The sequence below is a fragment of the Mobula hypostoma genome, chromosome 26 (genome assembly GCF_963921235.1).
Source record: "Mobula hypostoma chromosome 26, sMobHyp1.1, whole genome shotgun sequence".
In the NCBI taxonomy this organism is placed as follows: Eukaryota; Metazoa; Chordata; class Chondrichthyes; order Myliobatiformes; family Myliobatidae; genus Mobula; species Mobula hypostoma.
Window position 1 is genome coordinate 27,330,896 of NC_086122.1, and position 27,795 is coordinate 27,358,690.

At 41.5% G+C, this 27,795-nt stretch overlaps 1 protein-coding gene across 2 annotated transcripts; it reads right to left on the reverse strand.

Moving 5' to 3' along the window:
* LOC134338034 (UPF0500 protein C1orf216 homolog) lies at window positions 1-27,795 on the reverse strand. Of its 2 annotated transcripts, XM_063033538.1 has the most exons (4): window positions 27,516-27,795; window positions 22,631-22,902; window positions 6,177-6,234; window positions 1-4,677 (listed from the first exon to the last, which is right to left on the reverse strand). In XM_063033538.1, the coding sequence occupies exon 4, from the start codon at window positions 4,656-4,658 to the stop codon at window positions 3,855-3,857; it is 804 nt and encodes a 267-aa protein (XP_062889608.1). In that variant the 5' UTR covers window positions 4,659-4,677; window positions 6,177-6,234; window positions 22,631-22,902; window positions 27,516-27,795; the 3' UTR covers window positions 1-3,854. The 2 variants fall into 2 exon arrangements, with proteins under 2 accessions (XP_062889608.1, XP_062889607.1); XM_063033537.1 differs by lacking the exon at window positions 22,631-22,902.

Genomic DNA, 27,795 nt, shown 5'->3' on the forward strand with positions numbered 1-27,795 from the left:
TAAAGTGGTTCTTTTCAAGACTGCCAGATTACAGCAGGTTTCAATGAGGACGTCGCATGAACAAAGTCGCTTGAGAAAAGTTCCTGGTAGAAATGAAGTAGTCTCTTTATTCGACAAAATGAGGGCCAACAGGCATCACACTGAGACCCTTTTGGAGGAAGAGGCCTGCTTGACCCAACACCACACGACATTTTGTGTGCTAAAGATCACAGGACGATTCCATATTTACAATGCCTCCACAATGCTTCCTTTGAATTACACACAACTTTCACAATTCCCTCTTCACATCCACATTACAGACACCCAAACGAATTTAAACCAGCTTTGTCTGATCTTCCAATTAACTGCAGTTCACGGCTCTTAGGAACTTTATATTTAATATGCATTTTATATTTAATCTACAGTCTATATTCAGACCTGAAGATTGGTGACTGAAGTTAGTTGTTGAAGTTATTTGCTATACATGCGAACCCCCAAAAAAAGCCCTAACAAGGCGAGGGAGCATACTAAGGAAATGTGGGAGGGGAACTCATCTTCAGACTGAAAGGCCACATCCCTTCCCCTTGTAATTATCAACAAAGTTTGATTGAATGCTATATCAAAGATGCAGCAGATACCACTCCCATGCAAGTGCTGAGAGACTAGGTAATGATGTGTGAAATACACAGATCATTAAAACAGAGCCAGGTAGATGCAGACAGTACACACTGATGACTCAGAGGGAACCATTTAATTCATGTCTCTTTGCCACATGCTGCAGGGACTGGACCTGTTTATATTAAGTTAAAAAAGGTCATAAGTTGCACATTATTCCTCCAACTTCCGCCAGGGAGGCTGAGATGAGCATTTCACATGTCAGTGTTGTCATTACAAGCATGAATGATGCCAGAGAATCATCAGCTGTGTTAAGGTGAATTATGCCTGGAAGTGCTTAGTCCAATTTCACAGGAAGTGGTTGATTTTTCATTGAAACACATTAGAAAGCCACTTTTCTTATTAAGCAAGATTTGTGGAGTGAAAAGGGGATGAGGCAAATGGACTGGGGTTCTTCTAGGAATTCATTATTCTGATCCACTCCAGGAGGTGCTGGCAGAACGGCGATATGGAATGGGGAATATTTAATGATAATATAAGGAATCTCATCAATAATTAATGCATTTAAGTGCACCTCTTTCCCCTTTGGTGATCAAATGCAAACTTTTCTGCATGTGCCTGAACTTTTTTAAATGTGCAAATTAGTTTCAAACAGTTTACAGTATTTTTTTCAGCATCTGCAGAATCTCTTGTGTTTAAGTATATTTCCTAACTCTTTAACACTGCAGACATTTACTTTCGTTGGAATTGCTTAGAATTTCTCATGCTAAATGTTTGCTAAATAACTGTGATATTCGGACCATATGGACATCACATCTCATCCCCATGTATCACAGTATCAGTTGATAGTATCAAAGATTCAAAGTACATTTATTATCAAAGAATGTGTAGATGATACAACTTTGAGATTTGCTTGCTTGCAGGTAGCCACAAAGCAAGGAAACCGAAAGAACGCAATTAAAGAGAAAAAAAAAGACCAACACTCGAAAAGGGGGTAAAACTCAACTATTCATGCATAAAATTGAAGCAAACCAAAAACATTCTGAACCAAATTGGGTCCTTGGGTCCAAATCTCAGAGCAGGCTCAAAACCTTGCTTATCAGTTCTTCATATTAGTGGATTATTTCTACAGTTTTTAAACTAAATGTAAAGGACCCATTAACAAATCACTGACTTATTTAGTAATAAGACAAACTTTGACATTCATATTTGAAGGTGTTTAGTATTATAGACATGATAGCATAGATAAAGTTCTATAAATAGTCATTAATGTATAATAGTTCACTTGATGTAGGCATGATAGCACAGATATAGTTCTATAAATAGTCATGAATGTATAATAGTTCACTTCATGTAGGCATGATAGCACAGATATAGTTCTATAAATAGTCATTAATATATAATAGTTCACTTTATATTAATTAATAATTGCACATCATAAATTCCTATTAACCACACACACATCATGATGATGGTAGTCATTCAGAAAAAAAATTGCAGCTATATTTGGGCAAACATTATTAAGGTAGGTCAGATGACAAACATAGCCATAATACATACGGAATAATTGTTTCTTCTGTCCGCTTGCTTACATTACACATGAGAGTAGCTATCTTTACAAGAAGATAATCATGCCCACGCGAATATCTCAATGCTTTAAACAAACCAGAAAGAAAAAGCTAGTAGTTTCAGATTTTCAGAGAACCCCTACCATCAAATAACGTTCAACCCAATCCATGAGAGGGTTCCCTCAAATTTCAGCCACGTGTTATCCAAACAATAAGATCAGTCAGTACCAGAACAGCTTCAGAACCAGGTATCCTTATAAAAGGTCCATCCCTCAAAATATTGTTCAGCTCACAATGCCTTGCTGCCTTTATTGACAATGCAATTTCTGACTTAAGAGCACATCTTATGAATCTTATCCATATATAAATGATCTCCACGAGCAAATGGATACAATATAGTTATTGGACATGCTAGCTTTAAATACAATCTTTACATTTTTATTAAAAGTTGATTATCTGTTACAGGTAAAGCATATTTTTTCTAGATCCAACATCTAATATAATTAATGTTTGTGACTAAGCTTAAAATTATTGATCCATGAGTTTCAAACTAAAAGGACTTTAATTTTAATTCATATCATATTAAAATACGAATAGAAGAGTATTTCACAAATCAGCACATTTCTTTAGTTCCATTTGATCTTTATATGTAAAATTAAACCAAGTACAGACTAACTCAGCGTTTCTCGACCTGGGGGTCCTCAGACCCCTCAGTTAATAGTAAGAATCAATCGCATAAAAAAGATTGGGGACTTCTGGCCTAACTAATGAGAAGTGTCAATATGCTTCAAGCACACCAAAAAAAAATCTGAGTCAGCAGGTTAAATGCAACCAAAAACTCCTGACGATAAAGCAAACAAAAGTTGGAATAATGTCAGGATCTGCACATTTACTGCATGTGCACCAAGGAAAATCCTCAGCTCCTTTTTTTAAAATCAAATGTCAGCTTCAACTTCGAGGGAGAAGGGGAATAAATCTGAAGCAACATCAATCACTCTATTTTGTTGACTGAGTAACAAGGACGTCATTAAAAAAAAAGTTACATTTTAAAAGAACAGCAAAGTGTGGAGTTGGTTTAAAAACAAGATGATGAAACAAAAAATATATAGCACAGGAACATGTCAGCTGCAAAATGCAACAGGGCAAGATCCTAATGTAACCTTTTTGACTGGAAATAGCCTTTCCAGCTTATACAGGGATGCAACAGTAATTTTCTTTTTACAAAATAAAAACAGATCTCAGTAGAGATGAAGTGATTACCATAACCAACAATTTGACTGATGCTGCGATACATCCTAGGATGTGCATCATCATCATCAGTGATGTATCAACAATGGGTCATCGGGTGTATTGGGTCTTTCAATATGGGACGCTCTTGCCCAGGTGACCCAACCAGGGTTGAAAACGGTTTCCCTACTTAATCTCTATTGTTCAGCAGTTTACTTCCTCGTGCATCTCAGAAAGCAGCCTTAAAATAAAGGGGGAAATATCTCTTCAAGAAACAGCAAGATAGTGGGAAGCATGCCCTCTCATCCAGTCAAACAATGATACATTAATGTTGCTTACATTCTCTGACTTCAGCCACCGAGTTTCTAAGATGAATAAGTGAGTTTTACTGAAACTGATCGCAGGAGAGAAGGCAGTCACTGAGGTTTGCGAGACTCCACGCAACATGCACTGGTCACCGTCTTGCTAGACAACTCCCTGTTTGATGAACTTGAGCAGCTCTTTGCGGTTGTTCAGGATGGTGTCGTAGCTCTCCTGCAGCCGGTTTTGATGGTCCACGACTTTCTGCTGGAGGCTACGGATCCATCGCAGCAAGGCCAAGCGGCGGTACATGATCACTTGGGTTTGGTGCTTCTCTTTCTCTTGCTCTTTGAATCTTTGCTTCTCTTGAAGACTCTGGACTGCTTCAAATATTGAAGGCAGGAAAGAATCTGCAGCAGGTGGAGTCCCTGGAATGCTTTCAACATCAGCTTGTTGCCAAGGATCCAGTTTATCCCTCTTGACAGTCTCACCTGCCTCCCAGATGTTTCCTTCTACACTATCTGGACTTTCGATACTCAAACAGCTGCTGGAATAGCCATTGTCATCTGAGGGAGAGACAGTAAGCTCTTCACAATCCACAACGTTGGTAAGTTTGCTGGGGTGGCCCATTTCGGCTCCCTCTGGTGGAATTCGGACACGCTCTCCTGAAGGTGGTTTGGTGCTCCCTGACTCCAAACTCAGGGAAAAAGGATTGCCCTTCTCTTTCTTCATTTGCAAATCCGGTTCATTTTTCAGCTGAGGACTATTTCTCAATGCGGTCCCTTCAGACGGAAGCTTGCCAAAGATCTCATTCTTGCTGGATCGCTCTACCACAAAGTTAGAATTCATGTCCTGTTTGACATCTGTCATACTAATGGCTTCACTCCTGATTTCTAGCTCATGCGTTCCGTTGCAAAGTTGAGAACTTGAGGAAACTTCAGGGGCTCCCAGTGCCTCAATATCAAACATACTGATTTACTTTAAAAAGCTGAAAAACAGAGCATTTTGGACACATATGGAGAATTATGTTATCATGTAACATCTGCTTCAAGGTATGATCATATTTTATAACTTGGCAAGCAACTTAAAACTTAACGATGGATGTTCGTAAGAAGATATAAATGAAAATCTGTCTTTTCATTTACGTGGAATATTTTGGGATCTTAGGTGTTCATAAAGCTGCTTTTAAGCATAGTAATCATTATTCTCACAGAAATCATGACACTAGGAAAGTCATATTTTCACTAGCATGTTAAGTCAGTTCAACAGGTACTCATAGAGGTCTTGATCTTTCATGTTAAATTTCATTTTGACCACACAGTTTTAAGCATTTGAATTTTGACCACATTGTTCCAATCCAAAAGAAGGTTGAAATATGTCCCAGGATGCTAGATATAATTTACAATGGACTATAGGATCAAAGGATTTTAGATTGTTTTACTTGAGGTGTGTGCCCATGTGCATTATTGCAAACACGAGAAAATCTGCAGATACTGGAAATCCAAAGCAACACACAAAAAATGCTGGAGGAACTCAGCAGGACAGGCAACATCTATGGAAATGAATAGATAGACAATGTTTCAGAGTGAGACCCTTCTTCGGGACTGTGGGCACTCTCCTCTCCTGTCAGATTCCTTCTTCTCCAGCCCTTGACCTTTTTCCACCCACCTGGCTTCAGCTATCACCTTCCAGCTAGCCTCTATCCCCCTCCCCACACCTTTTTATTCTGGCATCCTCCCCTTTCCTTCTCAGTCTTGGTGAAGGGTCTCAACCCGAAATGTCGACTGTTTATTCATTTCCACAGATGCTGCCTGACCCGCTGAGTTCCTCCAGCACGTTGTGTGTGTTGCATTATTGTAATAAACTTTCGATCCCAATTCACTGACAAGGTACCATACAAAGACAATTTAAGCTTCAAAGTAGATATTTAAAGTTTTTGAGAAGGAGAACTAGTTGCATGCGTTATTGAATGGGGAAAGAGATCAAGAAAGTGTTGTGTGGGGGTTACTAATATTAAATGCAGAGACCCTTCCTGGATATTATTTGATCTGGTGTGATCATTATTGATTTTGAGCACTTCTTTATTTGATATCATTTCTATAGCAACCGATTGAAGGTAAAGCACATTTGTCAAGATGCTGAGAAAAATAAATATTCTGTTTATGGTGTTCAAATAGCAAACCATCATACTTCTTCAGGACATGAAGAAGGGTCTCAGCCCCAAACTTCGACTTTTTACCCTTTTCCATAGATGCTGCCTGACCTGCTGAGTTCATCCAGCATTTTGGGTGTGTTGCTTTGGACTTCCAGCATCTGCTAAATCTCTTGTGTTTATACCACAAAGACTAGGGATTTGTACAACATGATATCCATTACGTTTAATCATTGTGAATCAACAAATAACAAGACCAAAATAAAACAGTGACCAATATTATTAAATAGTAATTATATACAAAATCCTGATCAAATTGTGCTTGTTTCAATTACCTGAATACAAAGAAATATCTTGGATCTTGTGGCTTCTCAGAAGAAATGTGAAGCACATCTGCAGTGATAATAAAGAAAACAAATTCACCTTAATTAGTTTGTTGATCAAATATCTACCGAAGTTACTTTAACATCCCCATTTTCCTCTGCTGCAATTGTCTCCAACTCTGCTTATTCCATGTGCATCTTGACTGAACTCTTCACGTTAGGGTGGCATTGCGGTTTCAACTCTCGGAAAAAGATACCTTTAATTCTGGGTTGCAGAAAAGGGAATAGGTTGCGGAGGGGCGGGATGGAGAATAGATGGAGTAATGGGATTCGTAGGATTGCTCTGAGAGCCAGTATAGACCTGGTGGGACAAACTACCTCCTCTACATCATAGTATGTTATGGATCCACCAACAATGACAAATATCACCAAAACCTTCAGCATCATCTAACTATTATTTTATGCCACATCCTGATCTCTGCACTAAATGCCACATGCCAACATGGTAAGACCATAAGATATAGGAGCAGAATTAGGCCATTTGGCCCTTCGAGTCTGCTCCGCCATTTCATCATGGCTGATCCATTTTTCCTCTCAGTCCCGATCTCCTGCCTTCTCCCCGTATCCCTTCATGCCCTGACCAATCAAGAATCTGTCAACTCTGCCTTACATATACCCAGTGACTTGGCCTCCACAACCAACTGTGGCAACGAATTCCACAGACTCATTGCTCTCTGGCTAAAGAAATTCCTTCTCATCTCCATTCTAAAAGTGAGCTTCTCTGTTCTGAGGTTGTGACTTCTGGTCTTAGACTCCTTACCAAGGAAACATCCTCTCCACATCCACTTTATTGAGGCCATTCAACATTCGAAAGGTTTTAATGAGGTCACCTCATTGAAACCTCATTCTTATTCTGAGGCTGTGACTTCTGGTCTTAGATTCTTCGCCAAGGAAACATCCTCTCCACATCCACTTTATTGAGGCCGTTCAACATTCGATAGGCTTTAATGAGGTCACCTCTCATTCTTCTGGATTCGAGTGAGTAGAGGCCCAGAGCCATCAAAAGCTTTTCATATGACAAGCCTTTCACTCCTGGAATCATCTTCCTGAACTTCCTTTTGAACTCTCTCCAATGTCAGTACATCTTTTCTTAGATGAGGAGCCCAAAACTGCTCACAATACTCCAAGTGAGGCCTCACCAGTGCTTTATAAAGCCTCAACATTGCCTGTGTCCACTACATATTTCATTTCAACAGCAGTCTCACTATCTCAAAACCTTCCTTATCCACAACTCTACCACCCTTTGATCTCTGTTCTATATCCTCTCAGATAAGAGGGATCATAATGTATACAAACCCTTGGGTATCATTGTACCTCTAGGCCTTTCTTTCCTGCAACACTTCCTCTGATCCCATCTCCTTCCACAATGTTGTGTACTCTTTGTTCCTTCTGCCTTTCTACTCTCTGGCCCTAGATAATCAACCCTCAGTAGGCATCTCTGTTTCATCCCGACCTCAAAAAGAAAACACCGTACGTAACATGTTGCTGGGCATTTTTTTTCTCTACTGTCTTTGTTCCATTTTCTGTTTCTTTGGCCTTTTCCCCAGACAGTTGTACTTTTCTCTCAAAATCAAGAACTCTCATTTTGCCTCAATAACCTCTTCTGGCCTTTAAACCTCCCTACTCTTCCTTGAAAACTCTCAGAACAACATCAACAGTCCCAATGTTTTTACTCTGCTCACCTTGACTAACCTATCTCACCCCAGCTTGTAACAATTTGCTAGCAGTACCTATGTGTCATCTGAGGCAAGAACAGCATGATTATGTTAAGTTCCAATAATTAAGAACCAAAAAAAAAAGTTTAGGTTGATTTTAAGTGAAAGACAAAGAGGGAATTGTTTATTTTTTTCTATTGAGATAGATCTATTTTGATGCTTGAAAAGTTATTGAATGTTTAGATTATGAGAACACTCAGTCCTCTTTTATTGTCATTTAGAAATGCATACATGCATTAAGAAATGATACAATGTTTCTCCGGAGTGATATCTCAGAAAACAGGACAAACCAAAGACTAACACTGACAGAACCACATAATTATAACATATAGTTACAGCAGTGCAAAGCAATACCATAATTTGATGAAGAACAAACCATGGGCACGGTAAATAAAGTCTCAAAATCCCCGAGTAGATCAACTCCTGAGTCCCCGATATCAGGCGGCAAAAGGGAGAAACTCCCTCCCAGAAACCTCCAGGCACCGTCAACTTGCCAATGCCTTGGAAGCAGCCGACCCCAGCCGACACTGAGTCCATCCGTCCGAAAACTTCGAGCCTCCGACCAGCCCCTCCGATACAGCCTCCTGAGTGCCATCCTCTGCCGAGCGCCTTCAACCTCGCCCCGGCCACCGAAACAAGCAAAGCTGAGGATTCGGGGCCTTCTCCTCCGGAGATTCTGGATCACACAGTAGCAGTGGCAGTGAAGCAGGCATTTCAGAAGTTTCTCCAGATGTTCCTCCGTACTCTCACGTCTGTCTTCATCAAATCAGAATTGTGCACGGTCCCCTACTTGACAGATTACAGATATCATTCACCGGAGAGGCCGCACGCGCTGCGTCGCGCCGCCATCTTCTCCATTATGCTTTTTTGTTTTGTTAAAATATAATTTCTGGAAATCTGTCAAAATGAATTCATATTACAATGAAAAAACAGTGACTATAAATCATGCAACACACATCAAAGTTGCTGGTGAACGCAGCAGGCCAGACAGCATCTATAGGAAGAGGCGCAGTCGACGTTTCAGGCTCTTCCTATAGATGCTGTCTGGCCTGCTGCGTTCACCAGCAACTTTGATGTGTGTTGCTTGAATTTCCAGCATCTGCAGAATTCCTGTTGTTTGACTATAAATCATTATCCTTTACATAATAATGGCAATATTTTGTATGCTTGACTAATTCAAAAGAAATGGCTTTACATGAAAGACTTTCCAGAAAATAAAAAGCTTGAATACATGTTGATTTCTGAACATAGATGTTCCAAGTTCCATCAGGACACAGTTCTCATCTATTCCACTTGCAAATTCCCATCTGAAAGTTTATGACTTCATAGTCAAGTGTAAAACACCAATTTTCAGGAAAAGGCTGATCCAGCTTTTTTTCCCTTTGAGTAGGGGTTTAGATATTTCAAAAGCAACAGAGAGGGTAGTAAAGGAGGTAGGGGAGTTGCATTGCTAATCAGCAACAGCGTCACAGCTGCAGAAAGTGAAGACGTTGTGGAGAGATTGTCTATAGAGTCGGTGTGGGTGGAAGTCAGAAACAGGAAGGGAGTAGTCACTCTGCTGGGAATATTCTATAGACACTCCTCCCCTTTCTCTCTCACTCACACCCACACGCACACAACAGCAACAGACACACCGAAGAACAGATCGGGAGGCAGGTTTTGGAAAGGTGAAAAAAAATAACAGGACTGTTGTCATGGAAGACTTCCTGGACATACCCAACTTGGATGAGGAAGTTGAAGGGTGGGTTAGCAAGTTTGCAGATGACACAAAGTTTAGTGGAGTTGTGGACAGTGTGGAGGTTGTTGGAGGCTGCATTGTGGCATTGACAAATGCAGAGCTGGGCTGAGAAGAAGTAGCAGATGGAGTTCAACCCAGAGTAGTGTGAAGTGATTCATTTTGGAAGGTCCGATTTGAAGGCAGAGTACAGGGTTAATGGCAGGGTTCTTGGCAGTGTGGAGGAACAGCAAGATCTTCGGGTCCACATCCATAGATCCCTCAAAGTTGCCGTAACTTGATAGGATTGTTAAGAAGGTGTACGGTGTGTTGGCTTTCATTAGTCAGGGGATTCAATAGTCAGGAAACTTTTTTTTACCGTTCCCATGGTCTGCTCTTTATCAAATTATGGTATTATTTTGCACTGCTATTAACTATTCGTTATAATTATGTGGTCTTGTCAGTGTTAGTTTTTGGTTTGTCCTGTTTTTTTCTGTGATATCACTCCGGAGGAACATTGTATCATTTCTTAACGCATGCATGCATTTCTAAATGACAATAAATGAGGACTGAGTGTCCTCATAATCCAATTTAATCTAATTCAGTTCATGAGCCCTGAGGTAACTTTGGTTAGACCACACTTGGAACATTGTGTTCATTTCTGGTTGCCTTGCTTTGGAGAGGGTGCAGAGGAGATTTACCAAAATGCTGTCTGGACTGGAGGGTATACCTTATGAAGCTGGGTTGAATGAGCTAAGGCTTTTCTCTTTAGAGTGAAGGAGGATGAGAAGTGACTTGTAGAGGTGTACAAGATGATAAGAGGCATAGATAGAGCAGATAGCCAGAGACTTTTTTTTCCCCAGGGCTGAAATAGCTAATACAAAGGGGCGCAATTTTAAGATGATTGGAGGAAAGTATGTGGGGGATGTCAGGGGTAGGCTCTTTACACGGAGAGTGTTGGGTGAGTGGAAAGCTCTGCCAGGGCTGGTGGTAGATACATTAGGAGCATTTAAGAAACTTACAGAGAGGTCCATGGATGATAGAAAAATGGAGTGCTACGTAGGAGGGAAGGGTTAGATTGATCTTAGAGTAGGTTAGAAAGTTTATGCAACATCATGGGCCAAAGGGCCTGTATGGATAGGTGATATTTTGTGTTCTATGTTCTATATTCTATGTTCTAGGAGTAGTTTGCCAAACTCTCTTTGTTCAAGTTGCCCATTTCAATGTAAATATCCAGATATGTAAAGTGAGACACTTTGCTAAGTTCCTGCCTATCCCTTCATATGAACAAAATATCCAAGGGCTGAAGAAAGGAGAAGAATTTGCTCGGTATGCCGGCTGACATTTAATCTCAACAACCTTAGCAACACAATTTTCTGGTCAATTACCTTGGTGATGTTCATGGGACCATGTTACACAGAAATTGGTGGCCACATTGCCCTTCATTATAAAAGCTAACTGTACTTTCAAAGTATTTCACTGGCTTTGAAGCAGCTCATAACATGCTGTGAAAGACATTCTGTACATATAAATTATTTCCTTGCTTTTAGTCTTAGTTTAGCTTCTATAAAGTTGCTTCATCAGTAATAAATCAGCATCGGAGAAAGTTTGCACTATGGAGCATCTTCACCAGCACCTACTACACAACCATTAAAATATTAGATGCTGGTTTTGAAAATAATAAAAAAAGGATGCATTTTATTTTATAAAATATGAAAGTGCAAACGTGCAATTAATTTGATTATCTTAATTGAGGTTGAGAAGATAACATGGTTATCTTGAACCAATATGAAGTAGGGAGCTAATATAAGGATTTCAACTGTTAACAAGTTCTGCAAATCAAACCATAATTATGGTAATCGCACAAAGAAAAATTTTGGTAAAATGTGTAGTGTTCCCACACCATTCTGGTCTTCCAAATCAGAAACAGAATCCAATTATTTAGGCATTATAAAGTATCATAGAATTGTCTGGAACAAGCACTGAGAATACACTGCCTGCACGCCTGATGACCAAATGATTGCCTGAAGTCATGAACTCTATAACTGAAGCCAACCCTTGGTTCTGCATAGAATGAGAATTCACAGATCATTCACTGATGTATTTTCTGCCTTCTAACAACCAAGGAAAGTGCAATAAAAAATAAATAAGATTCATTGAGTGAAACATTCTGCAGGGTTCTTTGCTACCTGCTGATGTGCCCTGGTAACAGTACCTCATTTTACTTGGAGCCCATAAAGGCACTTTAGTAAAATGCTTGTCTGACTACTTGCAAAATAAAAACAGTGTGCTGTTGTCTGGCAAAGCAAGATAAACCAAGGTTACAATTAAAATAAAGCTACACAATGTTTACAAAAATTATCTAAGTCTATAAATCAATTATCACAATCATTTTAATTAATTTATTGTTGCTCTTTATTGCCCAACACTGAAAACCCTTTATAAGCTACCTTACGACACATAGCTGTCCGTGAAATGGAGGTATTCTAATCATGCCGCCTACATAGCAAACTCCAGGATTTTAACTTAGCAGCTTTGTAAGAATGGTGATTAATTTACACATCTGAATCAGAATGGTGAATGACTTCAGAAATAAACAGTCAGATGGTGCCCTGTATCTATTCTACAGGTCCTGCTAAGGCAGCAGGTCACAGGTTTGTGATGTGCTACCAAAGAAATGTTGGCAAGTTTCTGCAGCACACAGCAGTCATGTGGCACAGGGAAAAATGACTAATGTGGTGGCTGAAGTTTTACTCATGTGGGTTACTTTGATCTGGATGGCATTGAGTTTCTTGATCATTAGAGCTACAATCATCAAGGCAACTGGGCAATATTCCATCACAACCTTCACACGCCTTGTAGATGCAAGAAAGGCTTTGGGAGTTAGGACATGACCTACTCACCATGGAATATCCAGCCCCTAATCTGCTCAAGTAGCCAAATAACATATGTAACTATTCTAGTTATGTTTCTGGTCATTAGTATAACTATTCCCCCCAGACTACCAATGGTATGCACTTAATAATGATGATGGAATCACTGAGTTTTTCATTAGGTCATAATTAATTTTATATATTGTTTGTTTTTCGAAACTCAAATTTAAATTGCGAGTTTTTTTTGCAACGTATGGTATTTTGCATTACAGTTGCTTTAATACAATTCTGTACATTAACTTTTTTAATGAACACTTCCAGGCTTCAAGTAGCCAGCAGCAATCCTCAAAACACCATTTTAAAGGCTGACATCTTCTGTTTAATTTATTATCCATTTTTATTAATGTCTCGTGGAACTATACTTACAATTAATTAAATGAAAACCCCGCAAAAGTACCATCATCCAGCACGTACCTGACTTGACAGGTAGCAGATAATCAGAACTTCTCATTTACTAGGAGTCAGCTTAACCATTCCCTCGAGCTGCCTACCGCCACACCCCAACCCCCTCCACTCAGCGAAGTTGTTCAGCCGGTTATTATAGCCTGCTGGGTAACAGAATTTTCGCTGCACGCATTACTTCTTATAAACGACTAAAATGAATGTATCTTCTTGCTAGACTTTTTAAATTAGTGAAGCGTTTGGCAGCGCTAGGAAAATCCCCAGGAGGCAGCCTCATGCAAAGTTGATTTCCCATGCAAGTGCTTGCAAGGGCCTCTACCTGAAGCCATGACATGACCCTTTTGACCCTGGAGGAAAGTCCATAAACTTGTTCAAGAAGCAGCTTGTATGTGACACCAAGCAGATAACGTGGCCTCTGTGCTCACAACTCAGAGAACCTGGAAATCCAGAAGAAATTTCACAGTCCAAGTATGCGCAACAAGTTAAGGGAACAACATTGCAAAGTAACTTTACAGGACTGATATTATCAAGAAGGAAAGTTCAGGTTGCCAAGGCAGCTGTTTCTCTTGCCACATTTCACTGCCTGAGGTAGTTTGTGCTGTGAATGGTGTACTTGCTATGACCTCTGCATCCTTGCCAACCTCCATAATCTGCAGTATAAGATATGGCCACTGCATTTTCAGTATATGGTCTATGCCAGGAAACTTATATCAGCCGAGAAGTGCCAAATCTGAACTAAATGTTTTTCATTTTCCCTCCTCTGCTTGACCCCCCTGTTAAATCCGTTAAAGGGCTTCTCGTGAACAAGAATTTATGGAGTTAAAATATTCTCTCTTTTCTCCTTGCTAATTTTCAGATGGAAGCACTCCTCAAAGTCATGGTACACACTGCTTTCAAAACAACTCATAAATATTCATACACAAAGGGAAAATGTGCCCCAAGGTCTTTTCAGATATGCCTACAGAATTAATTGTGTCACTTACTTTTTGAAATTGAGTGTACTACCCTTGCAGGGTGAGAGAAAAAAAAACATCACAACATTGAGAAACAAGTGATGCAAAGCAAATTCATCTGGCTTTAATTAATCACATTTCCATTTATTATCTTGTGGCATCAATGCCAGGACAAGCTGTTGTAAAATGAACAGAGGAGAACTCAAATTAAATAACTGATTTGGCATCATCTCCAAACATCATTAAAAGAATTATTAGTACTGAACACAAAGAAGTGAGCAGGGTGGAGACTAACAGATTAGTAAAATGTCTGCAGGTAATAACACTGGACAACAAAAATTTTGCTTTCTGAATAATTTTGGATGTATCTTATGAAAATAGCCATAAAATTTCCCAAGCATGCACTATTTTGTTGAAATTACCAATGTTTGTTATTTCAATTCATAATTCAAGTCAGAATAACTGATGCCAAGATTAGGGAAGGCACTTTTGTTGATCCACAAATCAAACAGGTCATCAATGACAGGCAATGCGAAGAACGTCTAGTGGGACCGGAGAAAATTGCATGGAAGGCATTCAAGGAAGTTGTTGAAAATCTTCTTGGCAACTACAGAATCACAAACTACCGCAGCTGGTTGACAACATGCTTCAAGCATACAAAACCATGAAGTACAACATGTTACTAAAGATTCATTTTCTTCATTCCCATTTAGAATTCTTCCCTGCAAATCCTGGCGCTATCAGTAACAAGCATGGCGAAAAGTTCCGCCACGACATTGTGGTCATGGAGAAACGGTATTAAGGCAACTGGAATCTATCAATGCTGGCTGATTACTGTTGGACACTTAAGCAAGAAACCTCAGACACTGAGTGCAAAAGAAAACCACCAACAAAACATTTTTAGCTTAGTTGAACTATTGCAAAGCATCAGCACCATTAGGCAATTAAATGCATTATACTCAATTGTTAATTTCTTGTTTCTCCAAATTCTTACATGATACAAATAGGCTAAATTATATTTGTGTTAAGCTTCAAGCAGTCTATCATAAGCAAAAAGAAAATTTCTGAGGAAGCAACACTTACCAAAAAAAAGTGTCCAGTGTTATAGCCTAAAAATCTTGAAAACTTTCTTTCACATCAGTCATTTACACACAGTATTTGGAGCTAAAAAGATTTGCAATACTATGGGAAGAGGATAACACGCCAAGTTATTTCCCAGCGTCTTTCTGTGCTCATCCCCTGAAAGCGATATCCTTCAGAATCTTTATCCAATTCTAGTAACGTTAATCATGTTAAGAATTCCTTGACTTTTCATGTTCAGTTAAGTATTGCTTATAATGTACGTAAGGGTATTCTTGCACTAGTTTACAAGATTTATACCTGTGATTCTTTCACTACGCTCCCATAATTTATACAATTGTTAAAATTCAAGCATAGGTTAGTGTAGCCATTTCAGTGGCTCTATGCTAAATGTCAAATTCAGGAATGGCGAAGAGGAGTTTTTGGTTAGCACATTAAAATGCAAATTGTTAGAAGGTACTAATGATCTAAAAGTCAAATGTAGAAATGTTCAATTACAAGTGCAATTGTATCTAATTATCTAATCAATGGCAAACAATAAACCTAATATTTAAACTGAGGTTGCATAATAATGAATATATTAATTTTTTATTCATCAGTTTCATTAATTTTCATTCAGAGTTGATTATTAACTTTTTCCCAAAAGCCCAATTAGCTGGCCAGTGATGTAGTGGCATCTGCACCGGATTTCGAGACAAGTGGTCCCACGTTTGAATCTGGCCGGCTCCTTGCACGCATCCCATCCGTGCTGGGTAGAGTGATGAGCCAGCAACTCAGTCTTGTTAAAAAACAGACAAATGCTAAAGAAATGATGTGGAAAGAACCAACAACAACAGGCCCAATGCCTCACTTTGTTACTTTCTGCTTTAAATGTGATTTTTTGTCCCCTCCTCTCTGAACATTTTAGTGGCATACTTCATTTGCAATGCAAGAAGGTGGCTGAGTTATTTCACTCAAATTTCCCCCATTGCTGTACAAGAAGCAAGCAGACGTTGGTTGGCATTTGACTGTGGACTGCAGTGACTTACTACTTTTCCCACAGTGGACCACCTTGATGGGTGAGATTGACAACACCACCTCCTTGTAGATAATGTACTGGAGCATCACCACTGATCAGGCATATTCTGGAGTTAGGGTATATAGCAAACAGTCTTCAGATTTGATTGTGGACTACAGATTGAATTTAAAATGCAGCTCTGAGCAAGAGGCTCCCAGCAGTGACAGACTGGGGTTGATTTCAAACCAGGAAACACCCAATCACTTCATGTCTGCGTATGCATGAATCAAGAGAGAAAGTCAATGGGAATTAACGTTCATTTTGAGTGTCTGGTGTGTAGGTGTGAAGAAGGATATCTTTGAGAACTATATATAATTTAAAGGAAGCCTTGTAGATACAGTACATTGTAACAACAGAATTGTCCTGCTGTTACCTTTGATCTTTAGCATCTTTGATCTTTAGCATATAAAAATTTCATGTAATATTGGGTTGGGAGGCCTTTTCTTACAAGAGTGTCTCAATATGATGTCTGCTGCTCGTTTTTGGTGAATATATCCACTAACTTCAGTGTTTCTCCATTGACTCCATTCACATCACAACAACCACGTTGGATTAGGTGCAGCAACAGTACTCCCGATGAGATTCATTATCAATTACTTAATTCACAAGAGAATACTTTAAAAGAACAAATGTGAAGGCAAAATCTCACCAATCTACCAAACATGTTACTACATTCTGAGCTAAAACATTAACATGCCTTAGCCCTTCAGCATTCTTCACCATTTGATGCCATTCTTTGTTTTTTAAAGCAACTTTATAACTATGCTTATTAATGGATAAAGTATGTAAGCCTCAACCAAAGGCAATATCAAAGATACGGGGTAGAGTCAGCAAGTGGCTAAACATTACCAACACACCAGAAACATAACTTCAGAGAAGATAATGAAAATGTAAGTGAAAGTTAAATTATGAAAAGTAAAATTAACATACGAAATGCTGGAGGAACTCAGCGGGTTAGGTAACATCTCTGGAAATGAACAAACAGTTGATGTTTCAGGCCAAGACCCTTTATCTGGACTTCTGACCTGCTGAGTTCCTCCACCATCTTGTCAATGTTACTCTGGATTTTCAGCATCTGCAGAATCTCTTGTATTAATGAAATTTTAACATGGGACAGGCTTACTTCAAAGGAGCTGAAAAGATTATTGTTAAGAGTAGCAGTAGATGCTGGAATTGGAACTGGTGTCAGCAAAGGAGGCATAACACTCTTATATAGGTTCACAACCAATTTAAGTACTTTTTGAAAATAAATGCATTGCATCCAATTTGCACAGGGCAGGCTCAATAAACAGCAATGAGATCAACCCCATGAGCCTCCGCATACAACACATCATTCTCCTCTCGGCTATCTTGACCATACCTCTTCCGATCCTGCTTCCGGTAAAAATGGTATTCTCTTTTCTCAAACAAGAGAAAATCTGAAGATGCTGGAAATCCAAACAACACACACAAAATACTTTAGGAACTCAGCAGCCCAGGCAGCATCTGTGGAAAAAAGTACAGTTGACGTTTCCGGCCGAGACCCTTTGGCAGGGCCGTCGTGCCGAAGGGTCTCAGCGCGAATCATCGACTGTACTTTTTTCCACAGATGCTGCCAGGCCCGCTGAGTTCCTCCAGTATTTTGTGTGTGCTGTGCGTGTTGTTTGGATTTGATTTTCTCATTTCCTGTTACTAGGATGAGTGTTCCTTTCCACGAGTGTTCTCTTCACCATTTACACCTCGGACTTCAACTACTGCACAGAGTCTTGTCATCTTCAGAAGTTTTCTGATGACTCTGCCATAGTTGGATGCATTAACAAGGGAGATGAGGCTGAGTACAGGGCTACGGTAGGAAACTTTGTCACATGGTGTGAGCAGAATTATCTGCAGCTTAACGTGAAAAAGATTAAGGAGCTGGTGGTAGACCTGAGGAGGGCTAAGGTACCGGTGACCCCTGTTTCCATCCAGGGGGTCAGTGTGGGCATGGTGGAGGATTACAAATACCTGGGGATACGAACTGACAATGAACTGGACTGGTCAAAGAACACTGAGGCTGTCTACAAGAAGGGTCAGAGCTGTCTCTATTTCCTGAGGAGACTGAGGTCCTTTAACATCTGCCGGACGATGCTGAGGATGTTCTACGAGTCTGTGGTGGCCAGTGCTATCATGTTTGCTGTTGTGTGCTGGGGCAGCAGGCTGAGGGTAGCAGACACCAACAGAATCAACAAACTTATCCGTAAGGCCAGTGATATTGTGGGGATGGAACTGGACTCTCTCACGGTGGTGTCTGAAAAGAGGATGCTGTCTAAGTTGCATGCCATCTTGGACAATGTCTCCCATCCACTACATAATGTACTGGGTGGGCACAGGAGTACATTCAGCCAGAGACTCATTCCACCGAGATGCAGCACAGAGCGTCATAGGAAGTCATTCCTGCCTGTGGCCATCAAACTTTACAACTCCTCCCTTGGAGAGTCCGACACCCTGAGGCAATAGACTGGTCCTGGACTTACTTCATAATTTACTGGCATAATTTACATACTACTATTTAACTATTTATGGTTCTATGACTATTTATTATTTATAGTGCAACTGTAACGAAAACCAATTTCCCCTGGGATCAATAAAGTATGACTATGACTCTGACATCAGAGATATCATTCTTTTTCAAAGTCCGGGGTTTCCCTTCCTCCACCGTTGATGCTGCCCTCACCTGCATCTCCTCCATTCCCCACTCACCCCACCTTCCTGCTGCCTTAACAATGATAGAGTTCCTCTTGTCCTAAGCTATCCCCCCTTCAGCCTCCATATCCAACACACCAAACTCCGCAACTTCAGCCATCTCCAAAGGAATCCTACCACCAAACACATCTTTACCTCCCCCCCCCCACACACTTTCCACAGGGATTGCTCTCTCCATGATTCCACTGTCCAGTTGGGGTGGTATGGTAGTGTAGTGGTTAGCACAACGCTTTACAGTACAGTTGACCCAGGTTCAATTCCCGTTGTTGTCTGTAAAGAGTTTATACGTTCCCCCGTGACCGCACGGGTTTTCTCTGGGTGCTCCAGTTTCCTCCCACAACCCAAAGACATACCGGTTGGTAGGTTCATTGGTCATTGTAAAATGTCCCATGATTAGGCTAGGGTTAAATCAGAGGTTGCTGGGTGACAAAGCTGAGGGGCTAGAAGGACCAACTCTGTGCTGTACCTAAATAAGATAAAATAAAATAAAATTCGCCCCTTCTCACAAATCTCCCTCCCAGCACTTATTCCTGCTACACCTGCCCATTCACCTCCTCTCTCACATCCATTCAGGACCCCAAACACTCCTTCCAGGTGAGGTAGCAATTCACCTGCGAATCTGTTGGGGTTGCTTATTGTGTCTGCCGCTCCCGATGCAGCTTCCTCTACGTTGGTGACGCCCGTCATAAACTGGGGGGCCGCTTCGTCGAGCACCTCCACTCTGTTCACCAAAAGCAGAACCTGCCGGTGGCCCAACATTTTACTTCAGATTCCCATTCACGTTCCGGCATGTCGGTCCATGGCTTGCTCTTGTGCCGTGATAAGGCTATCCTCAGGGTGGAGAAAAACACATTATATTCTGTCTGGCTAGCCTCCAACCTGATGGGATGAATATCGATTTCTCCTTCCAGTAAAAAACATCTCCCTCCCTCTCCCCTCTTCCTCTATTCCCCACTCTGATCTCCTACCTCTTCTCACCTGCCGATCACCTCCCCCTGGATGCCCTCCTCTTTCCCCTTCTCCTATGGTCGACTCTCCTCTCATATCATATTCCTTCCTCACCAGCCCCTTACCTTTCCTATCCACCTGGCTTCCCCATCACCTTCCATCAGTCCTCCTTCCCCCACCCCTACCTTTTCATTCTGGCATCTTCCCTCTTCCTTTCCAGCCCTGTAGAAGCATCTTGGCCTGAAATGTTGACTGTTTGTTCATTTCCCTGAATGCTGCCTGACCTACTGAGTTCCTGCAGCATCTTGTGTGTTTTGCATGAGATCAAATAATCTGTTAAATGAATATTGGCCAAGAATCTTAGGACATTTCTTTTTCTCATTTTTTGAACAGTGCCCCAGAATCTGTAATGTGTCTCTGGGAGGACTGACAAGCCCTTGTTTTAAGCGTCACCTTACGAAGGTGGCTCATCCACAGTGCATTAACTCTCCATGTTGCATTGAGCTACTGCCCAAGTATCTGGAATGGGACCTGAATCCACGTCCGACAGCCTCAAAACAAGAACACAACTAAAGGAGTTGAAGCTCGTTAGTCATCAAATAACAAAGCAGCTCACTATCTGTGACATGCTCTCTTGTTGTTAACATCGGCGAGGAGTTACGGCAGCCTGAAGACCAGCACTCAATGATTTGAGAACAGCTTCTTCCCCTCCGCTATCTGGTTACTATGAACCCATGAGCACTTCTGATTGTACCTTTTTTTTGGCACTATTTATTTATTTTGGTAATTTATAGAGTCTTTTGTCTTTGCACTGCACTGTTGCCCCAACACAGCAAATTACACATCATAGGTCAGTGATTAAAAAATCTGATTCTGATTCAACAGATTGCATATTCTCAGCTTTGAAGAACTCAGTTGTCAATTTTACAAGTATTTGTTCGTGAAACTCAGCAAATAATATCGTCATTCCAATCTGCTCACACATCACTAAGCAACTGGCAGCTCTTGTCACTGAATGCAAGGCTATTCACTGCCCTCTGGAGATTGTTAGCACAAAGCGTGCTTTCTTTTCCAGTAAAATGGTTTAAGATTGGTATCAGAAAGTATGCTTTCTTTTCCAGTAAAGTTGTTTAATATTAATATATTAATGAATATTGTTATATTAATATTATAGAAATGTACTGAGGTAGATTTAGGAACTCTCTGTTCTGAATCTCTTCCATTGGAGAGATTTAGCAGATCGTCTAAAGACTCACATGAGCTTGCTGCATGCCTGGCAAATCCACTGTGGTTTGGCTTGCTCTACAGCAGGGGTTCCCAAACTTTTTTATACCACGGACCCTTACCATTAACCGAGGGGTCCGCAGGCCCGAGGTTGGGAACCCCTGTTTTACATGTTCAATCCATGAACACTGACCAGCTGGACAAGGAAGCAGAAGAAAATTTAATGAGGAAGTCCTGGGTAGTGACCAATTAAAGTAATGAATTGAGCCAATGCTGCCTGTAGAAAAATGCTGGTGCACAATACTAAAATAATTCAAGATAAAAGACTAAGGCCCTTGATGTGACTACAAATGAACTGCATTATTGTGACATTCTTCTTCCCCTCCAAAATCAACAGACCAATAGTGCCTGCTTAACCCATGGTCTCTATCACTAAAACAGGCAATAGCTTCAGTAGATCTGCTAGGACTTGATGTTTCAATCCCTATGGTAAGTTGGCACTCTCGATGTTGGCAGTGGGTTTGGAGTGGTGACAAGGAGGGAGGGTAGGTACATCATCGGGGTCATCAGGTGGGCACCTTCCTTCTATGACGTTTCGTTGATAAGCCCACGACGTCTCCAGAGGGCTCAACAGTGCTACCTGCTGTCCCAGATACTCCCCCCTCAGTTCGATACCCTCCTGTCTTCATCTTGTAGCCCAGTTGTTGTCTTTCCTTTTAATCCAAATCCAATTGCTGCTTTCTTCTGCTGCATTTGACAAACGTACAGTGATGCCCCCACCTGCAGTACCCACCCCCCATGTTACATTTCATTGAGGTTTGTAAATGTTACTATCTCTTTCTTGTTGTCAGGTTTGCTATATCCTACAACCGCTTACCCAGTAGTGTTACTGGATTGTCAACAACAGAAGGACTGAAGTGGATCAGAAACACAATCCACAACCTTGTCAAGAGCAATGTGATTTTGCTAACAATGCTCATATCTTAAAGAGTGAATTAAAAGAAAAGATATTTGGCGTCAACAGAAAATGCTGAAATGTTGGACAGCGACAATCTTTCAACACTGGATAACTTGGATGCATCAGTGCTCTGAAGATTACTCTTTTTTCCTTTAAAACTTATGCTTTTTATAGCATCCCCATTAAATTACGGAGCTAAGCATGAGTAACAGGGAGGGTGTTAGAGAGGGATGGAGTGGACAACTTTCTACTATGTGCATCTTGTTAGGATTGTCTTTTCACATGCTACCTGCTACTAACTGAAAGACCAAGTATTGCCTATTAAAATGATGGAATGGGGAGAGAAAGAATATATCTTAAAATCTTCATCCATGTTTCAGTATTACACAATGAGGATGAGTCAGAGTGAAATCACTTCACCTGGCAATGTACTTAACCACTTCAAAATCAGTGTGGCTTGAAGCATCCTTCTGTGTTTGATTGGGTTTGTGTTGTGGTTCTGTCATGAGCCTGTGGGCTTCTACAGTTTGCTGTAGAACATTGATCTTCTAGGTTCCTCGAGCACCTGTTATCTTAACTAGAGCCGTTAAGCACTTGTGCTTTCAGTTGAGTCTTGTCTAGTTAATTGTGACTGGCATGTGTTTCCCCTATTCTACGATTACTTAAGGGGGTCTCTAGTTAGCTCTTTAGCAGAGTCCTACCTTGTTATAGAGAAGGATTTGTCTCGTGGTGTCTCTCAGATGCTCTGTTGGTATTCCTATGCTTAACCTCTTGTTTCTGTCTCTTCCTGGGGATTCTGCTGTTCCTCTGCTCCTCGGTCGAGTCGTGAGCCCGCTGTCCACTGCTCCTAGGTTGAGCTGGTGCCAGCGACCTCCGTGACAGAGAGAGTGTCTGCCATTCTTCTGCGCTTGGGTCCAGTCCTGCGAGGGCACACCGTGACAGCTTCCACCTGAGCTGTCACTATTGTGTTTCACTGCAGCAATATTGAATTGGATGTGTATATGTTGAACACGTAATCTAAAATTAATGTTGTTGTACAATTGCTCAATTATAGACTACTTGCATTTCAATCTCCAAAGAAGCATTGTACCCAATTTTCCTTAGCAATGTCTTTTGCAGCCACAGTTACCTTCCTCCTACCTTCGGCATTGGTTATTAATAAACTGAACCTTCTGTATAAAAACCTTTTGCTCTATTAGCAACTTCTTACATTCTGTCCTATTTAGTAACTGCCTACTTCCCATCACCCCCTTCTTACTTACTTACTACCCATAACACCACTGGCGTTTAGGGCAGCAATGAAGGTCCTCCATCTCTGATGGTGTTCAGGCCTCCTGTTACTGCATCAGTAGCTTCCTCTCAGTTTTCACTGCTGTCAGTCATGCAAGTTCCAGGTGGAGATGTAGCAGGATTCTACATTGCTGTTTCCATAATTATTTTGTTGTTAGCCCTGAGCTGAACCCCTTCAACCTTGAGGACCAGTGGACTACCCTTAGTCTGTCCTCTACCCTTTGACCTGTTTGGCATGGGTGACCCTGCCAAGAACCAAAGCATAAAGCCCTTACTCCAGCCAACACAGCCCTTCAGGTCATTGAGGCACACAAGCCTCTCCAAACCACAATAAGGTCGTGGTCCACTCGGAAGCACCACCCCTTCATCTGTTGTAAAAGACAGAGCCTGCTTGGATCTGTAAAGGACAAGTCACGTCTAGTGTTTGGATGAGGTAACTGATGGAGATAGTGTTTCCACATGTTACTTATAAGGACGTAAGAAGTTGTGTTAAGGAGACATAACAACAATGAGAGGGCCATCTAATGGCTTGGATACAGCATTGGCAAAATGACAGAATATTGTAAGGTTAAAAATTCACGTATTCAAATTGACAGGGTGTGACTAGTGTTGTCCAAAAAGGGTTTGCATTGGAGCTGGAGCTACTCACCATTCTTATGAATGAAAGAAAAGAGATGTCTTCACTGAATTTTACAGGAACACCATTGAGAGCATCCTGACTAGCTGCATCTCCACCTGGTATGGGAGCAGCAGAGCATCAGACCTGAAGTCCCTACAAAGGATTGTGAGAATGGCCGAGAGGATCATACAGGTCTCCCTACCATCCACTGGGGGCATTTATGAGGAGCGCCGCCTACGCAGGGCCCTTAGTATTATTAAGGATCCCACTCGTCCATCCAACATCCTCTTTGACTTTCCACCATCAGGCAGGAGATTCTGATGCATAAAGACAAGAATGGTCAGGGTGGGAAACACCTCAGACCATTAGGTTGGCGCATCGCATTTGAAGTACCACCAGATAATTTGTACTGTATCCTACAATATTTAATTTATGCACATAAATCACACATAAATATGTGTATTTATGCATAATTCATTTGTAGATTTAATTCTTACTTTCCTAAGTTATTGTGTGTTATATGCATATTATGTGCACTACTGTACTTTACACTCTGGTCCGGAGAAGCGTCGTCTCGTTTGATGGCACATACAGTTAAATGACAATAAACTTGACTTGACTTCTATGCCTAAATTTGTTGATGACACCATGAGGCATAGTGGGTGGTGTAGGCAAAAATCAACGTTTACCAAAAGTCATTACTTCATTCACCTGCAATACTAAGACCTCAGCACTAGAATCCGCAATGCCTCCAATCAGTCTATTCCAATGCAGACACAACACTGGCATCCACCCAGCAATGTGGAAAACTGCCCGGTACATCTCAATAACAAAGAGTGCAGGACAAATCCCTCTTAATACCACTTCCATCCCACTTAGTCCATTTCAACCATCAGTGAAGTGATGCGAGCTGTTGTTGTCACTGCCGAGAAGTGGCACCTGCTGATAAACACAGAGAGTGGTGAATCTGTGGAATTCTCTGCCACAGCAAACTGTTGAGGCCAGTTCATTGGCTATATTTAAGAGGGAGTTGGATATGGCCCTTGTGGCTACGGGGGTCAGGGGGTATGGAGGGAAGGCTGGGGCGGGGTTCTGAGTTGGATGATCAGCCATGATCATAATAAATGGCGGTGCAGGCTCGAAGGGCCGAATGGCCTACTCCTGCACCTATTTTCTATGTTTCTATGTTTCTATGTAACTCCCTGATGTCCAGACAGATTCGGCAGGATCTCTCAGTTACACACCCTGAGATCAAACATGGACAAGGATTGAAGTTCAGAGGTGAAGTTAAAATGACATGATGGCAGCATCTGGCTGATTATGGCTCAAGACAGTCAGCACAGATCCAATAAACCAATGGCCTCCTTTCATTAGGAAAATATAAAGGACAAAAGGAAACCATTCTAATGACTAGAATAACACTTCAAATAGAGGAAAATTATTGTAGTTCCTGAAGGTCCAACATCTCAGCCATACTAGGGGACTCCTTGGTGGGAGGGTCCTGAGCTCAAACATGCTCGCCTGCTTTGTCAGAAAGTCAGAAGTGTGGTTTCTCACTGTGCAATTTCAATTCCATACACAACTTCTCAGTAAGATCAAGTTAACATTCATAACAAGTAACATTACCAGTCAAAGGTGTCAGGCAATGATTATCGTCAACCCTTGACATCCTGTGGCAATATCCTTGCTGACTTCTTACCATCAAGGCCAGTGTGGGTGAGCCATAGAGTGTTGGAGTCTGAGGTTTCCAGAACACCTATATTTGTTAATTGCTGTCTTATCTAGAGTCATTAAGCCCTTGCGCTTTCTACTTAATCTTGTCAAGTTTATTTTGACTGGCACAGGCTTTCCGCGTGGTGATTAATTAAAGGGGACTCCTGATTAGCACTTATTGCGGGGTCCTTGTTTTGAGAATGATTTGTCTCGCTGTGTCGTTCGATCAAGCCAAGGAAGTTCTGTTGGAATTCCCAAGTATAAACTCTTGCTTCCGTCCCTGCGTGGAAGTCTATCGTTCCTCCGCACCTGGGTTCTATTATTGCCAGTGCACACCATGGCAATATCTAGGGAATACTGCAGCAACGAGGACAGCTCAGATAATGGGTATCCTGTGGTCAATAAATCATCTCCTGACAACCCAAGGCATTTCCACAAGTCAGAAACGTGATGGAATTCACTTTGGATACATGAATGTAATGCCAACAACTCTCAAGAAGTCGGAGACAAAGTGACTGATTTCTACCTTTTTCACATTTTTTCAAAGTTCAAAGTAAATTCATTATCAAGGTGTGTATGTATATATATATGTGTGTGTGTGTGCGTGTGTGTGCATGCGTATGTGTATACATATACATACACACACATATATATACACACGTCACCATATACAACCCTGAGATTCATTTTCTAGTGGGCAAACTCAATAAATCCAAAAACCATAATAGGATCAATGAAAGACTGCACCAACTGGGTTACAGCCAGTATGCAAAAGACAACAAACTTTGCACATACAAAAAGAAAGAAGAAATAATAATAATAATTAAGTAAGCGTAGACACAAGAGGTATTACAGACACTGGAAATTTAGAGCAATGGGCTGGAGGAGCTCAGCAGGTCAGGCAGCATCTATAGAGGGAATAAGCAGTCCGAGTTTTGTGCTGAGACCTTTCATTGGGACTGGGAAGGAAGGGGGATGAAGTCAGAATAAGACGGATCCTTGAAAGTAAACCCATAGGTTGTAGGAGCATTTCAGTGATGGGGCCAGCAAAGTTATCCCTTCCATTTCCTCCAGCACTAACACATGTAATATGTACCTTATATAAATGCTCTACGGTTTCTCATGTAGGCGACTCTGAGGTTACCTTTCAAACCTCTGACTTCTGGCATAAAGAGGGGCATTGAAAGCAGGTGCATCTTCCCCTCCACACCACATACCATACTCAACTGGACATACATCACTACTCTACTGTCATTGAGTCTGATTCCTGGAACTCCGTACCGAACAGTACTGTGGCAACCCCTACTCCAGAGCGTTCAGGGATGGGCAATCGCTGGCCTGGCCAGATCCTAAAATAAAATCTTCCCTATTTGCTTAGATGCTTATAAACCGTTACACAGCTATCGTCCGCTCTGTAAAAAAATGCATAACTGGCTCCATTATTACAGGTGCACACCCTCTCCCCTCTGTCTCAAACATTTACTTCTTCACCCCTCGCGTCAACAGCTACCCTCCTCCTGGTTTACTGTACTGGCCATGTCCAGTTCCCTGGCGGGCTCCATGGTGACTGCGATAAATTTCAACGACAGCTCTCTCTCTCAATCTCTCTCTCTCTCTCTCTCACACACACACACACACGGTTGTTTGACCGTCTAGTCCCTTGAAAGATAGGGATGTATTTCATTATTTCAAACGCTTAAGTTTCTTTTGAAAACAAAACGGAATGGGATTTGAACAAAATCCGCGATTCCGGTTCTCTGTCTCCGAAATAAAATCCGCACATGTTTCAAATACTTTCCGTCTGTGATTCCAAATCAGACCTGGGCTGCGCGTTAATTGTAAATTGCTCCATCCATAGACATCACCCTTCCCGCCCACGGATGCCAGAAACCCCGCCGCCGAGTCTCTCAGCGCGATTGCGTGCTTCTATGATCGCTGGGGCTTTAACCGGAGATCTGACTGACCTGCCGTCCGGAAGGCTGGGCTCCTCTCGCTTGCTCTCTGCTGACATCGCACCGCAGCCTGGCTCAGCCGCAGAGAGCGGAAGTACATCACGTAGCAGAAGCTCGGCAGCGGCAGTTCCGTCACGGCGAGCCCTCCGCAAAAACACGGCGAGCGGGCGTCCTCGACTCCCTCCGCACCGTGTTCAGCAGGAGGGAGCCCCGATCCCTGTCGCAAGGACAAAGCGGCGGGTGCCGCAGCTCCGGGATTCACTGCAAGCCGAACGAGCGACACACCACTCGT

Bases quoted from the DNA above. Each gene is read 5' to 3' on its own strand.
- LOC134338034 (XM_063033537.1), bottom strand. From the start codon at position 4,658: ATGTTTGATATTGAGGCACTGGGAGCCCCTGAAGTTTCCTCAAGTTCT.